Source organism: Saccoglossus kowalevskii, chromosome 20 (genome assembly GCF_978046115.1).
Source record: "Saccoglossus kowalevskii chromosome 20, keSacKowa6.1, whole genome shotgun sequence".
Classification (NCBI taxonomy): Eukaryota; Metazoa; Hemichordata; class Enteropneusta; family Harrimaniidae; genus Saccoglossus; species Saccoglossus kowalevskii.
In genome coordinates, this window is record NC_140660.1 from 31,950,226 (window position 1) to 31,966,864 (window position 16,639).

Here is a 16,639-nt window from a genome sequence, read left to right on the forward strand (position 1 = left end):
CCCCTGGTGTTTGTATTGAGCAGTTTACAGTGTTCAATTTGTGATTAAGTCTAGCACCCCTGGTGTTTGTATTAAGCAGTTTACAGTGTTCAATTTGTGATTAAGTCTAGCACCCCTGGTGTTTGTATTAAGCAGTTTACAGTGTTCAATTTGTGATTAAGTCTAGCACCCCTGGTGTTTGTATTAAGCAGTTTACAGTGTTCAATCTGTGATTAAGTCTAGCACTTCCAGTGGTTGTATTGAGCAGTTTACAGTGTTCAATCTGTGATTAAGTCTAGCACTTCCAGTGTTTGTATTAAGCAGTTTACAGTGTTCAATTTGTGATTAAGTTTAGCACCCCTAGTGTTTGTATTAAGCAGTTTACAGTGTTCAATCTGTGATTAAGTCTAGCACTTCCAGTGGTTGTATTGAGCAGTTTACAGTGTTCAATCTGTGATTAAGTCTAGCACTTCCAGTGTTTGTATTAAGCAGTTTACAGTGTTCAATCTGTGATTAAGTTTAGCACCCCTAGTGTTTGTATTAAGCAGTTTACAGTGTTCAATTTGTGATTAAGTCTAGCACCCCTAGTGTTTGTATTGAGCAGTTTACAGTGTTCAATCTGTGATTAAGTCTAGCACTTCCAGTGGTTGTATTGAGCAGTTTACAGTGTTCAATCTGTGATTAAGTCTAGCACTTCCAGTGTTTGTATTAAGCAGTTTACAGTGTTCAATTTGTGATTAAGTCTAGCACCCCTGGTGTTTGTATTAAGCAGTTTACAGTGTTCAATTTGTGATTAAGTCTAGCACCCCTAGTGTTTGTATTGAGTAGTTTACAGTGTTCAATCTGTGATTAAGTCTAGCACTTCCAGTGGTTGTATTGAGCAGTTTACAGTGTTCAATCTGTGATTAAGTCTAGCACTTCCAGTGTTTGTATTAAGCAGTTTACAGTGTTCAATTTGTGATTAAGTCTAGCACCCCTGGTGTTTGTATTAAGCAGTTTACAGTGTTCAATTTGTGATTAAGTCTAGCACCCCTAGTGTTTGTATTAAGCAGTTTACAGTGTTCAATTTGTGATTAAGTCTAGCACTTCCAGTGGTTGTATTGAGCAGTTTACAGTGTTCAATCTGTGATTAAGTCTAGCACTTCCAGTGTTTGTATTAAGCAGTTTACAGTGTTCAATCTGTGATTAAGTTTAGCACCCCTAGTGTTTGTATTAAGCAGTTTACAGTGTTCAATCTGTGATTAAGTCTAGCACCCCTAGTGTTTGTATTGAGCAGTTTACAGTGTTCAATCTGTGATTAAGTCTAGCACTTCCAGTGGTTGTATTGAGCAGTTTACAGTGTTCAATCTGTGATTAAGTCTAGCACTTCCAGTGTTTGTATTAAGCAGTTTACAGTGTTCAATTTGTGATTAAGTCTAGCACCCCTGGTGTTTGTATTAAGCAGTTTACAGTGTTCAATTTGTGATTAAGACTAGCACCCCTAGTGTTTGTATTGAGTAGTTTACAGTGTTCAATCTGTGATTAAGTCTAGCACTTCCAGTGGTTGTATTGAGCAGTTTACAGTGTTCAATCTGTGATTAAGTCTAGCACTTCCAGTGTTTGTATTAAGCAGTTTACAGTGTTCAATTTGTGATTAAGTCTAGCACCCCTGGTGTTTGTATTAAGCAGTTTACAGTGTTCAATTTGTGATTAAGTCTAGCACCCCTAGTGTTTGTATTAAGTAGTTTACAGTGTTCAATTTGTGATTAAGTCTAGCACCCCTAGTGTTTGTATTGAGCAGTTTACAGTGTTCAATTTGTGATTAAGTCTAGCACCCCTAGTGTTTGTATTAAGCAGTTTACAGTGTTCAATCTGTGATTAAGTCTAGCACTTCCAGTGGTTGTATTGAGCAGTTTACAGTGTTCAATTTGTGATTAAGTCTAGCACCCCTAGTGTTTGTATTAAGCAGTTTACAGTGTTCAATTTGTGATTAAGTCTAGCACCCCTGGTGTTTGTATTAAGCAGTTTACAGTGTTCAATTTGTGATTAAGTCTAGCACCCCTAGTGTTTGTATTAAGCAGTTTACAGTGTTCAATCTGTGATTAAGTCTAGCACTTCCAGTGGTTGTATTGAGCAGTTTACAGTGTTCAATTTGTGATTAAGTCTAGCACCCCTGGTGTTTGTATTAAGCAGTTTACAGTGTTCAATCTGTGATTAAGTCTAGCACCCCTAGTGTTTGTATTAAGCAGTTTACAGTGTTCAATTTGTGATTAAGTCTAGCACCCCTAGTGTTTGTATTAAGCAGTTTACAGTGTTCAATTTGTGATTAAGTCTAGCACTTCCAGTGGTTGTATTGAGCAGTTTACAGTGTTCAATTTGTGATTAAGTCTAGCACCCCTGGTGTTTGTATTGAGCAGTTTACAGTGTTCAATTTGTGATTAAGTCTAGCACCCCTGGTGTTTGTATTAAGCAGTTTACAGTGTTCAATTTGTGATTAAGTCTAGCACCCCTGGTGTTTGTATTAAGCAGTTTACAGTGTTCAATTTGTGATTAAGTCTAGCACCCCTGGTGTTTGTATTAAGCAGTTTACAGTGTTCAATTTGTGATTAAGTCTAGCACCCCTGGTGTTTGTATTAAGTAGTTCACAGTGTTCAATCTGTGATTAAGTCTAGCACCCCTAGTGTTTGTATTAAGCAGTTTACAGTGTTCAATCTGTGATTAAGTCTAGCACCCCTAGTGTTTGTATTAAGCAGTTTACAGTGTTCAATTTGTGATTAAGTCTAGCACCCCTGGTGTTTGTATTAAGCAGTTTACAGTGTTCAATTTGTGATTAAGTCTAGCACCCCTAGTGTATTAATTACTAATTGAGGTGTTTCCATACAGGTACACAGAAATGCATATGGTGGCATCACAATAAAATTGGCTGATTTTGGTTTGGCATTGGAAGTTACCCAACCCATATATACAGTATGTGGAACACCAACATATGTAGCTCCAGAAATTCTGGCAGAAACAGGTAAAGTAATATTATGTACTATGGTTGGGTGTGTTGTGGTGTAGTGGGGTGGGTGGGTGTGTTGGTGTGTGTGTGGTGTGGTGTGGTGTGGTGTGGTGGGGGTGTTTTTTGTTGTGGGGTGGGTGATTGGTGTGGTAGGGTGGGTGATTGCTGTGGTTAGGTGGGTGTTGTTTGGTGTTGGATGGGTGTTGTTTGGTATGGTAGTTTGTGTGTTGTTTGATGTGGTAGTTCGGTTGTTTTTTGGTGTGGTGTAGTGTGAGTGTTGTTTGGTGTAGTAGGGTGGTTTAGTGTGGTTGAGTGGGTGTTGTTGGGGTTCCCTTCTAAATTGTACTAATTTGGTACCTTTGCATCCTCTGAGGAATCACTTCTATTACCTGAATGTCTGAGACTTAGGTCATTTGTATCAGTACCTATCCATCAAGTTTTTGAGAGGTTAAACTATAATAACCAAATACAGGCGTTATTACATACATATTACATTGTATTTTTTAGGCTATGGTTTGGAGGTCGATATGTGGGCGTGTGGTGTCATTACATATATATTACTGTGTGGATTCCCACCATTCAGAAGTTTAGATCGTGATCAAGAAGAATTATTTGAAATGATTCAGGCAGGGGAATTTGAATATTTATCACCATATTGGGACAATATTTCAGATAGTAAGTAACCTATTGCCATATTTGGACAATATTTCAGATAGTAAGTAACATATTGCCACAGTGGGACAATATTTCAGATAGTAAGTAACATATTGCCACAGTGGGACAATATTTCAGATAGTAAGTAACATATTGCCTCAGTGGGACAATATTTCAGATAGTAAGTAACATATTGCCACAGTGGGACAATATTTCAGATAGTAAGTAACATATTGCCACAGTGGGACAATATTTCAGATAGTAAGTAACATATTGCCACAGTGGGACAATATTTCAGATAGTAAGTAACATATTGCCACAGTGAGACAATATTTCAGATAGTAAGTAACATATTGCCACAGTGGGACAATATTTCAGATAGTAAGTAACATATTGCCTCAGTGGGACAATATTTCAGATAGTAAGTAACATATTGCCTCAGTGGGACAATATTTCAGATAGTGAGTAACATATTGCCACAGTGGGACAATATTTCGGATAGTAAGTAACATATTGCCACAGTGGGACGATATTTCAGATAGTAAGTAACATATTGCCTCAGTGGGACAATATGTCAGATAGTAAGTAACATATTGCCTCAGTGGGACAATATGTCAGATAGTAAGTAACATATTGCCTCAGTGGGGCAATATTTCAGATAGTAAGTAACATATTGCCTCAGTGGGACAATATGTCAGATAGTAAGTAACATATTGCCTCAGTGGGGCAATATTTCAGATAGTAAGTAACATATTGCCTCAGTGGGACAATATGTCAGATAGTAAGTAACATATTGCCACAGTGGGACAATATTTCAGATAGTAAGTAACATATTGCCACAGTGGGACAATATTTCAGATAGTAAGTAACATATTGCCTCAGTGGGACAATATTTCAGATAGTAAGTAACATATTGCCTCAGTGGGACAATATTTCAGATAGTAAGTAACATATTGCCACAGTGAGACAATATTTCAGATAGTAAGTAACATATTGCCACAGTGGGACAATATTTCAGATAGTAAGTAACATATTGCCTCAGTGGGACGATATTTCAGATAGTAAGTAACATATTGCCACAGTGGGACAATATTTCAGATAGTAAGTAACATATTGCCACAGTGAGACAATATTTCAGATAGTAAGTAACATATTGCCACAGTGAGACAATATTTCAGATAGTAAGTAACATATTGCCACAGTGGGACAATATTTCAGATAGTAAGTAACATATTGCCACAGTGGGACAATATTTCAGATAGTAAGTAACATATTGCCACAGTGAGACAATATTTCGGATAGTAAATAACATATTGCCACAGTGGGACAATATTTCAGATAGTAAGTAACATATTGCCACAGTGGGACAATATTTCAGATAGTAAGTAACATATTGCCACATTGGTAACCATGTAAGTTAAGGAGTCACCATGTTAGTAATCAGTGAAATTACTCTATTTCAGCGGCAAGGAATTTGATTGACCATTTATTGGTCGTTGATCGTAACCAGCGATGGAAAGCCACTCAAGTCTTGAACCATGATTGGATCATTAAAGGTGGTCGTGGTGGTAATGCTCCGAATTTACAACGAGAAATTACTCAAAACCTGGAGAAGAATTTTGCAAATCGTAAAAGTGGTCGTCGACGACAAGCATTAGATAATAAAGGGTAACTTCAGTTTCTATGCACAGTGTCAGACCAATATTGTCAGACTATTATAAGAGTCTTGTCTCTAGAATGACATGTCCAGTATAAGGAGATTTTACCAGACTTTGATTAGATTTTGTTGTTGATGTCCTTGTATTGCAGAGTTGCTACAGGTATATTAAAATAACTTTATGTTTTGATTAATTTGGTGATTTACAGTCAAAGTTCAAGCTGTATAAATCCTTGAATGATTCAAATGCTGTGAAGTAAATAAAAATCTTATCTTAGGAATCATGTGCAAACAAACTTAAAAATATGTTTTCTAATTCGGTATCCGACATCTCATTTTTTATCCAAAATGGCCACCATTTTTATCCAAGATGGCCATTAGATTGTTTTTATGATAATTGTACCTTTATATAATGTATATTTCTTTACAATTATAAATCTGTGCATAATGATTGTTAGATATGGTCACATGCAATCATAATATCATGCAGCATGTCACATTGTGGTCATTTGCAGACTGACAATCAATAGAAATACAATTTTATTAAAATACATGTAGTTGTTTAAAATGAATCCAACATAAGATGGGACTTTCTAGTTAGATGATAAAATACTAATTCATTGTATACCAAACTGGGAATATATACACTAACAAGAATACACAAGTCTTCCTTTCTTTCAGTCCTCAGGGAGAAGGTCATTTTTTTTCTTTTTGTAATATTTGTACTATCTGCTAATACAGCCCCTCCCCAAAACAAAGGATGGGGGGAGGGGGGGGGGTGTAGGCTGCTAACAGAAACAATCAATATAGCTTTTTATTTTTAATTAAATTTAGTATATATAGATTATACCTTTTTAAAATTGTAATATAGCATAACTGAAAATATACAGTTCATTTTTTTTGTAAATATGTCTAAAATGTAAATATAGGAAGTGAATTGTAATGGAACAACAATCACAAGATTTCATATATTTACAAGAAATATTTTACTTTTTATTCATATTATTATTACATTATATTTTATGGGAGGTAAAGTTAGTTGTTCCTTAAATAGAGGGGTTACTGGATGGTTGGCTCAGATTTATACTGACTACTACACATTTTAATAGTGGGTGATAAAATACAGTTTACATTAGAATTTAAAGATGCTTATGAAAACCAATTTTGTTTATTCATACATAATTGAAGTATTCTACAATGTGCAGTAAATTTAAATCAATGATCAATTTATTTCAATAAAACTTTATTTCTGATCAATTATTGTAAACTTTTAACATCATTTATTTTTGAACAATCAGTGTAAACTTAATATTACCATTTTTTATTTTCAACCAATCACTGTGAACATTTAATATTATTTTTTATCTTTGATTAATCAATGTAATTTTTTTAAAATCATTTAGTTTTGACCAATCAGTATAAAGTAATAATACCATTTTTTATTTTCAACCAATCACTGTAAACCTTCCACATTATTTTTTATCTTTGACCAATCACTGTAAACCTTCCACATTATTTTTTATCTTTGACCAATCACTGTAAACCTTTGGAGCCAGCTTGAGCCAGTGAAAATGGACATGTATACGTGTTGGGCTCAATAAACCCACCAATAGGGTTGAGCCCTAACATGGCTCGAACCATGTATCCCATAAGGGCCCAACTATCGGAGCCAAAATCACGCTCTCAATCGAAGACAACATCGTTTGTAATTTCACATAATTTTTGGCTTGACTAAGAGTTACACACCCTAATATCTATTTGGCAGATTAAATGCTGTGATAGATTGATAGCTCAAATAAAAACAGAAAAATGGCTTACGAAATTATGCGTCAAAAACTTGAAAGGAAGACTGAACAGATTCCATGGAAATTGAAGAAACTTTTTAAAGACACCGAAGATAAAAATCATGATACGGTGAGATGTTTCTACTGCTTTCAGGTTGACAGTTGAACATTTTGCATGACAATAACTTAAGCAAATAGACTGTAACACATTTAGCATATTTATTTGATTTTTGTGTACCATGTTTATTCGTGATACCGAACACCAGTACATTGTTTCAGAATCATATCCGGTTTTTTTCTCCCAGCTCAACAGCAATGTGCCATGTAAAGAAACAACACAAGCCTGACACCAACATTGTATTCAGTCATGTTGTTTTCATACTAAGCATTTGAAGGCACTGTAGCACATGTAAACTTTTAACAATTTAATTTAACTGTGACAATTCAGTGTAAACCTTTAACATTAGTTTTTATCGTTGACCAATCAGTGTAATCTATTATCCATTATGTACTTTAATTAGTAACACATACACTTATTTAAATAACAGGTGTTCCCATGGTTACATATGGATTTCTGACCAATCAATTTAGACTGAATTTTGTATCTAATATGACTTGTATCAGCAATTCATTACCAAGAGTTGCAATGGTTACATATACTATTCCGGTGGTTTTAGATGAATCACTTTGTAAACCATAAAATGAATAATTTTGTTTTTTGTGCAATTTTATAAATCAGTATGCAATTCAGATTATGTTGATATGTGCATCAGCTGTCTATTATTCAATCAAGGAAGAATCTTGCTTACACTTTTGAGTAGTTTTCAAACAGACATGGATTTATGGATTAAAAAAACGTTTCCTTATGTTTCAAATGACTGGGCCACAGAAATTCATACCAAGACATTCATACCTAATGAAACTTTATGAATGTTCTGAGTAAAATTTGAATAAAGTGTTATAAATATATGAATGTGAAGAATAAGATTACCATATTTGCTCTATTAGTAATTTATGTGTAAATTTCAGATGTTTCTATGGTTACAAGTTGTATATTTAATCATTCAGTATTCAGCAAATATGGTATTACAATTTAAATGGTTATTACCAGTAATTACATGTACAATATATCATATTTTTGTAGCTCTATCTTCCAAATAAAATTAGATTACAAATTCAAATGCTTCTAGAAAATATTAGTACAGCAGAAATGCAATTATCCTAACTTCTAGTTATGAATTATGAATGTGACGATAAAATGTAGTTTGGCTGTGCAGTGTCAGATGAAAATATGATGTGTGTTTTACCTTTCATATAAGTTGCTAGTAGTGATGAAGTGCTTCTACAACGTTATTGAATTATTGCAATTCAAATTGTCGATAATCTTTTTGATCTGTACATTGTTTTTGATCATATACATCTTCTTGAGGACACAGAAGCATTCCACCACTAGAGGGTGCTATTCATAGGAATGGTTAGGATTTCCAACACCAGTTACATCTTTTCATAACAAATTCACCAAAGAGTCTGAAATTTCCTTCGGAAAAAAATAAACACGTTTTTGAAGTAAAAACTGAAAACTTGAATTTCCAAAAATAATGAGGATTATATGAAGAAAGTGCAGAAAAATTTGAACAAGAAATTCTGTCAATGAAAAGGTTAATAGTACATGGTTTGACCACTATATTGAATTTTCTTCAAAAATTGCAAATTTGTTGGCCTTTTTTTTCTCATGAGTGCATTTACCAATCAAGTTGATATTTGGCATGTAGTATGTTTGGACGAAGCTTTTTAAGAAGAAATCTTGGATTTATAACAATAATTTACTTCAACAGATCAAGTAAACATTTTGTATTTAAGATGTAGGGCCAACATTTCTTAAAAGAAAATTTAAATAAATTTAATCAGTCTTGTGCTTTAGCCGCCATCTTTATATTTGGGCAATTGCTTGTTATGAATACTTCAACCAATCAACTTGATATTTCACATGTAGAATGTACAAGTTTCTTAAAATAATGTGGATCAGTCATGTCATTTGGTCAATATATTTGATTTCCAGTAAAAATAACCAACATTTTATTTCTCAGAAGTGCTTTAACTGATCAACATTTTACATTGTAGTAAACCTGGGCATCATTTTATGAGAAAATTTTATCATTCCTGTGTTTTCTTTTCATTTTGTATTTTTGATAAATACAGTATGACCAAATTATATAGAGTTTACCTAAATGTAATACAGCAATGGCTTTTGTACAACAGATAACATGTTCTACACTAACTCGCTTTATCTTGAAACCCCACTATTGTCACATTAATTCTGTTTACCTTGCTATTAAGTTTGTACTATCTGCCTAATATATTGCTTTTTTAGTTCCTGTTTAGACACAAATTTGGACTTGTAAATTTCTCTGTGCTGGGAAGCATCCATACTGACAATGCTCAAACTCCACACGTACATTTGTGTATGCATTCATTTTGTGATCAGATTAAAATGGCCGACTAGCTGTCATTTTAGAGGTAAAATTATTCCTGAATTGGAATTGGCCGTGTGATGTAGTTCAAATGTGGTACATTAAATATTATGGAACCTTGATGCATTTTGCTTTGTTTGGGTCAAATTAAAATGCATTTCAAATTATATCTAAAACATAATATGTGAGGGCATACTTTCAATTTTATGATTTAAGATAACCAAATGGCACCATTTTTAATATTTTAATTCTGAATCAAATTGTAGTTGTATATTGATGAATTCCTTGGGACCAGTGAACTTATACAAAATGTAGATTGACATTTGTGTACGTGTGTTTCTCTCCGTTCATGCATCCCAATCTCAGACATGCCTGGGATTAGTGAACTTATGGATTGACATTTGTGTACGTGTGTTTCTATCCGTTAATGCATCCCCAATCTCAGACATGCCAGGGATTAGTGAATTTATGGATTCATATTTGTGTACGTGTGTTTCTATCCGTTCATGCATCCCCAATCTCAGACATGCCTGGGAACAGTGAACTTATGGATTGACATTTGTGTACGTCTGTTTCTATCCATTTATGCATCCCCAATCTCAGACATGCCTAGGAACAGTGAACTTATGGATTGACATTTGCGTACGTGTGTTTCTATCCGTTAATGCATTCCCAATCTCAGACATGCCTGGGAACAGAGAACTTATGGATTGACATTTGCGTACGTGTGTTTCTATCCGTTCATGCATCCCCGATCTCAGACATGCCTGGGATTAGTGAATTTATGGATTGTGTCACAGGGTGCTAGTTGGGTTGAGCTAAGGTTTCAAATTGTCCCAAACAAATGACACCCATAACACCCCTGTGAACTGGGTCCTTTAATAATTCGAAACTTAGGACAGTTATATAATTTATATGCGACATAAACAACAAGTACACGCTACACGAGTAAGGTTTAAACAACGTACTTTATTCCACACACCTAAAAGATGGGCAGGAAATGCCTGACCCGTTACAAGGGGTAGTGGGGTACACGTTGTTTTGTTACACAAAAAATATAACACTAGAAATATAATTCAGTAATAATATTGTAATATTTCCACACGGGAAAAGGGTAGTGGATTACGTTATACTATTACGAGGAAATGCCTAAATCGATAATGTAAATAATTGTCTAACATAGAATCTTGCATGCATGCATAAAACTAAGAGACAAACATACATAACAAACAACGGACGCAAATAATATACTGGCGATCGGACACAGCCCTACCTACATACAGTTTCTTCAAACTAGATGAAAACGGGTCTTTGCGTGATAACGGTGTATTTTCCAGCGAGTCTCTGCTAACGGTGGCGACGACGGTAATTACAAAACGCAGTCAGAAGCACTGTAGTCGTAGAATACACGCTGCACACTCAGTCGAGCACGATACCAATCAATTACAGAGTTTATCTGTCCAATATTCGTAACTTGTAGAAGGAGAGTGGTCCGGGTGGATTCCCTTGCACCGCAGTACACCTCCGTAGCCAGTAACATAAATTAGAAGGCACATCCAGTTCAGAACCAAAATCGGGAATGTCATTCACTGGCGAGTTTCCCCACTCGTTAACTGCAGTAGGCCGGAATTGGCCAATAGAATTATCTTTATGATGCACATTCCGTAGATCACAATACATTAATTTGTATGACAATACACAGTGTATTGTTCTAACGTTACTTGCAAACGCGTGATTAGTAGACACGTAAAAAATGGTATACTGCCAACAACGGCGAACCGACGTCCTCCAGAATAGATCACAAACTCCCATGATGCAATATTATTCAATGGCTTACTGTGGTACCTACAAGATCGGACATCCACATTTGATCACATGAACGTTCAGATCGGGTTCTATCAAAGTCCGCTTCCCTAGTGCTGACCAAAAGAAACATCTTGCCACTCTATACCCAACAATTATCCATCGCCCAAAACAACACTGCCTATCTACCGCCGTAAGACAAACACAAAACGCCACCATCACGACATACAACACAAACATGATTCAATGTTTGACATTCGTGACACAACTCCCCCTTTAAGATGAAACTTAGTCTTCATCTAAGAAGTCAGGATTGTCAATCATTATATCATTCGTTATCGGTCTCTGCACCAGTGCTGCGACTTAAATAATCAGCACCAATATTATGAGACCCTTTTATAGCTACTATTCTATAATTATAAGGTTGTAGGGAAGGAGCCCAGCGCATTAATCTGCCATTCAAAACTTTGGCACGGTTCAAATATATTAACGGTTGGTGATCTGTTTCAATCACAAATTCCCGTCCATGCAAGTATCTCTGAAATTTATGTATTCCCCACACAAGTGCAAGGCATTCCTTTTCAATGACTGAATAAGAGGTTTCCCTATCCAATAATTTTCTACTTGCATAGGCAATAGGAAATGCATGGTCACCTTTATTTTGCAATAAAACTGCTCCTAGTCCGCAGTTAGACGCGTCTGTGCGTATTATGAATGGTTCCGCAAAATTTGGTAAACTCAGCACAGGTTGTCTACTCAACATTTCCTTCAAATCATCAAAAGATTTTTGCTGTGGCTCACCCCAATTCACCTTTTTAGGCTGTCCCTTTCTTGTTAGATCACTCAGGGGGGCTGCTATAGTGGAAAAATTAGGTACGAATTTTTGGTAATACCCAGCCATACCCAGAAATGATCGGACTTGTTTTATTGTACATGGGCGTTTTGCCTGCAAGAGTGCTTCAACCTTTTCAGGTATCATTCGTAACAGCCCATGACCCACCTGATGACCTACAAACTCTAAGCTATTATATCCTATGAAACATTTACTTGGCTTTGCCGTCAACCCTGCGTTTTTTAAACGAGTTAGAACCTCTGCAAAAATAGTCATGTGCTCTACCCAAGTTTCTGTATAAATCAAGATATCATCAACCATGTTCACCACCTTTCCATCTAAGCCCTTGAGAACCACACGCATAATGCGACTAAACGAGGACGGACTATTTACAAGTCCAAAGGGCATGTAAATAAATTGGAAAAGGCCCAAAGGAGTCTGGAATGCGGTCTTTTCCTTGGCCTTTGGTGCCAGTGGTATTTGCCAGAACCCCTTTGCTAAGTCTAATTTGGTAAAATACTTGCCTTTAGCCAATTGGGCAAACATTTCCTCGGGATTTGGCATTGGTTCTGCATCGAAAATGGTAATCTTGTTCAACTTCCGAAAATCGATACAGAACCTAATTGCGTCATCCTTTTTCTTAATGAGTACGATTGGGGAGCAATATGGGGAGTTTGATTGTTCAATGACCCCCATTTTCAACATAGTTTGGATTTCATCCCTTACTGTCTTCTCCAAGGCATATGGCAGGGGATATGGACGTGATCTGGTTGGCACATCGGAGGTCAAATGAATATTATGTTGCCCTACTCTACATTTACCAGGAATATCCGACAAAGTGTCAGCAAATTTCACAAGTAGCATGCTAACTACCTTCGCTTGTTCGTCGTCTAACCCTTCCCAGATGTGCACATCTTTAATGCTTTCCTTACCTGCAATAGTGATGGTTTCTACTAAGTCGGCAGTCTCTCGACTTGGATCGTCTGCCCACGAATCGTCCAACTCGTGACCATCGATTAATCCAACACCAACACACTCCAATACGCCCATATGTTTATTCACAGGCTCTTCCGATCTCAACTCGTATTTTTTTAACAGGTTAGCATGATAAAGCTTAATCTTACCTTTCCTTTCAATCCGATAGTCCATCTGACCCACTCTCTCCTTCACAATGTAAGGCCCTTGCCACTGCATTCTTAACTTGTCGTGTGCTGTAGGGAGCAGTAGTAGAACATGATCACCTACCTCAAATTGACGCTGTTTGGCCTTTTTGTCATAATGAAATTTGTATCGTGACTGGGCTTTAGATAACTCCATTCTAGCGAGTTTACACGTTTCTTCTAATCTGTCACGCAGATCCAACACATACTGGTAGGTTGACTTCACCTCTCCAGAAGTAGACTCACCTGTCCACAATTCTCTCAGAATTGACATGGGACCTCTGACCGTTCTTCCATACAAGAGTTCGAATGGTGAAAAGCCAAGGCTCTCATTTCGTGCTTCCCTATAGGCAAATAATAATGGATCTACATACCGATCCCAGTCCTTTGGTCTTTCATCACACATTTTACGGAGCATTGTTTTCAAAGTTCCATTGAACCTTTCCACAAGTCCATTGCACGCTGGATGGTAAGGAGTGGTAGTAATCCGCCTAATTGACAAAAGACGACTTACCTCCTTCATCAGGTCACCCACAAATTGGGTTCCAAGATCAGTCAATATCTGTTCAGGTACACCCAACCGACTGTAAATTCCAACTAAAGCTTCAGAGACAACCTCTGTTGTGATTCGTTTCAAAGGCATCGCCTCGGGATATCTTGTGGCGTAATCCATAAACGTCAAAATATATCTATTACCCTTATCTGTTACGGGATCAATAGGCCCGACCAAATCAATCGCAACCCGTTTGAAAGGTACGTCTATAAGAGGCGTTATCCCCAAGGGTACTTTACCAACCTTCCCTTTAGGAAACGTACGCTGACATACATCACAAGACTGACAATATCTTTGGATGTCGCCATGCATTGCAGGCCAATAGAATTGTGTTAAGATCTTGTCAACTGTTTTCTGGGTCCCAAGATGACCAGATAATAAACAATCATGCCCCAATCTCATTACTTCGTTGCGAAATTTTGTAGGCACTACAAGTTGTTTAACACGACTTCCCTGACCTAACTTAGGTGATTGATACAACCTGTAGATGAGACCTTTGCTCACCACAAATTTGGACTTGTTGCCTCTCCCTGAAATTTTCTCTTCGCCCGACTCCACCCACTTACGAACTTGAACTAAACTTGAATCTGTTCGCTGCGCTTCCCTGAGCACCTCAACAGTAACAGGGTGTGACTCAACCCCATCAGTTTCCTTAAACTCTTTTACTATAAGAGGACGGACAGGCTTACTCTGAGCCTTTATCTGTGCTCTAGTTTGTACAGCTTGGACCATTTCATGATCTCTTGTATCATTACTCTCTCGGTCAACTTTCAGACCTATTTCTACATGTGGCCAATCATGATCTGGGTCACCCGGCTCTCTTGCGCCTTCTATATTTCCAATAACCAAATCATAGATTGGCTGCTTCATGCACAGAGCTTCAACCCATCCTTTAAAATAAGGCGTGTTGACATACAACTTTGCCACAGGAGCACTGCGATACGAACCGTCCATTAACAAACAGGTTCGAACCTCTCCTGTAAACTGATTAGATTCTACTAAGCTGGTTCTAACGACCACACCACTACACCCAGAATCTCTTAACACCTTAATTTTATACTTACCAATGGTACCCTCTACCACAGGCATTTTCGAACTTGTAGTTTGTGACTTGGCATTAACACTAGACAAACTAAACAATGGTAAATCATGGCCACATTTCAGAGTTAACTTACCTGCTTTGGGCCTACAACACTTATTACCATCTGCATGAGTGACCACGCAGGTTGCTGAGATCTGCTTGCTCTCACCTTCAACCTCAACAGCTGCTGACTTCATTGCACGACTACGACAATCTGGTGCAATATGACCTACCTTATGGCATTTAAAACATGTCCGGGTCTCTTTTCGCCGTGAACCATTTTTACTATGATTCTGCTTACCTTTACCAGTTTGTTTCTGGCCAGGATCAAAAGAAGCATCAGTGTTGACATTAACGTTACGAGGGGTTCTGTGGTTTCTAAACAGACGAGCTTCCCTATAACGATCGGCTAATTCAGCCATTTCATGACAATTCTTTGGCTTCCGCTCATGAAGGAATAAAGCCAAATCGGGACTACATGTGTTTATGAACTGTTCTCTTGTCACCAAATCCAAAATGTTTTCATACGTTTTGTCAAGGCCCGATAATTCCACCCATCTTGCCAAATAATTTCCTAACCTTACCATAAACTGAGCCGCCGTTTCCATGTTCCCAGGTGTTGCTTGCCTAAATTTGTATCTAAATCCCTCCTCATTCAAATCGTATAGTTTTAACAAGGCATCCTTGACTGCTTTATAGTCTGCTAAATCTTCTACAGGAAGACTAACATACACTGCAAGCGCTTTACCAGTCAAAAGTGCACCTAAACCTACGCCCCATACATCTTCTGACCAGTGTTGACTTTTAGCAAATACCTCGAATCGAACCAAAAACGCATCCATATCCTCGCCCTCCTTAAATTCTGACAGTTTAGGAAGTTTAGCACCCATCATATATGAATCCTGGGATTGGCCACCAGTTCCCTCTGCTCTCACGGTTATTTCTGTTTTTATTCTTTCTAATTCAAATTGCCTTTCCCTCTCTTTTTCTTCAAACTTTCTTTTTTCAGACCGTTCCTCTGCCTCTCTTTGTGCCTTTGCCTCCTCTCTTTGTGCCTTTGCCTCCTCTCTTTGTGCCTTTGCCTCTTCCCTCTCTGCCTTTCTTGCCTCCCTAGCATGTTGTTGATTCTCTTTAAATTCAATGATTAATCTACTTCTCTCTTCCTGAATAAATTTTGTTAGGGCAGGCCCCTCATAACCCAATTCTTCCCCAGTTTGCTTTAACTTTCCCACATCAATATCCATGTTATAAATTTAATCTAGTCGATTAATTGTAGCAAGGAATTGTTGATATGTCGCACTCAATCCAACAACAACTGATAGATTTGTTTCGATATAATTAATGGCTTTATAAATGTACTCAATGAATTCATAAATTTAACCAATTGATTTATAAACTTATGAATCCCACCGCTGCCACCAAATGTCACAGGGTGCTAGTTGGGTTGAGCTAAGGTTTCAAATTGTCCCAAACAAATGACACCCATAACACCCCTGTGAACTGGGTCCTTTAATAATTCGAAACTTAGGACAGTTATATAATTTATATGCGACATAAACAACAAGTACACGCTACACGAGTAAGGTTTAAACAACGTACTTTATTCCACACACCTAAAAGATGGGCAGGAAATGCCTGACCCGTTACAAGGGGTAGTGGGGTACACGTTGTTTTGTTACACAAAA

At 37.1% G+C, this 16,639-nt stretch overlaps 2 protein-coding genes across 3 annotated transcripts in view; one reads left to right on the forward strand and one right to left on the reverse strand.

The window, feature by feature from the left end:
* The window catches only part of LOC144357902 (serine/threonine-protein kinase DCLK1-like), a 79,276-nt gene extending 71,041 nt beyond the window's left edge, over positions 1–8,235 (forward strand). For both annotated transcript variants that reach the window (XM_085494532.1, XM_085494533.1), the window contains 3 exons: positions 2,842–2,974; positions 3,467–3,634; positions 5,077–8,235. In XM_085494532.1, the coding sequence (XP_085350658.1) occupies positions 2,842–2,974; positions 3,467–3,634; positions 5,077–5,285 (510 nt within the window). In that variant the 3' untranslated portion in view covers positions 5,286–8,235. The remainder of the gene's footprint in view (positions 1–2,841; positions 2,975–3,466; positions 3,635–5,076) is intronic.
* Positions 8,236–11,656: 3,421 nt separating this feature from the next.
* Positions 11,657–16,198, reverse strand: LOC146730218 (uncharacterized). Its single transcript, XM_085494490.1, has one exon. It carries the CDS (start codon positions 16,196–16,198, stop codon positions 11,657–11,659), a length of 4,542 nt encoding a protein of 1,513 aa, XP_085350616.1.
* Positions 16,199–16,639: the final 441 nt, after the last annotated feature.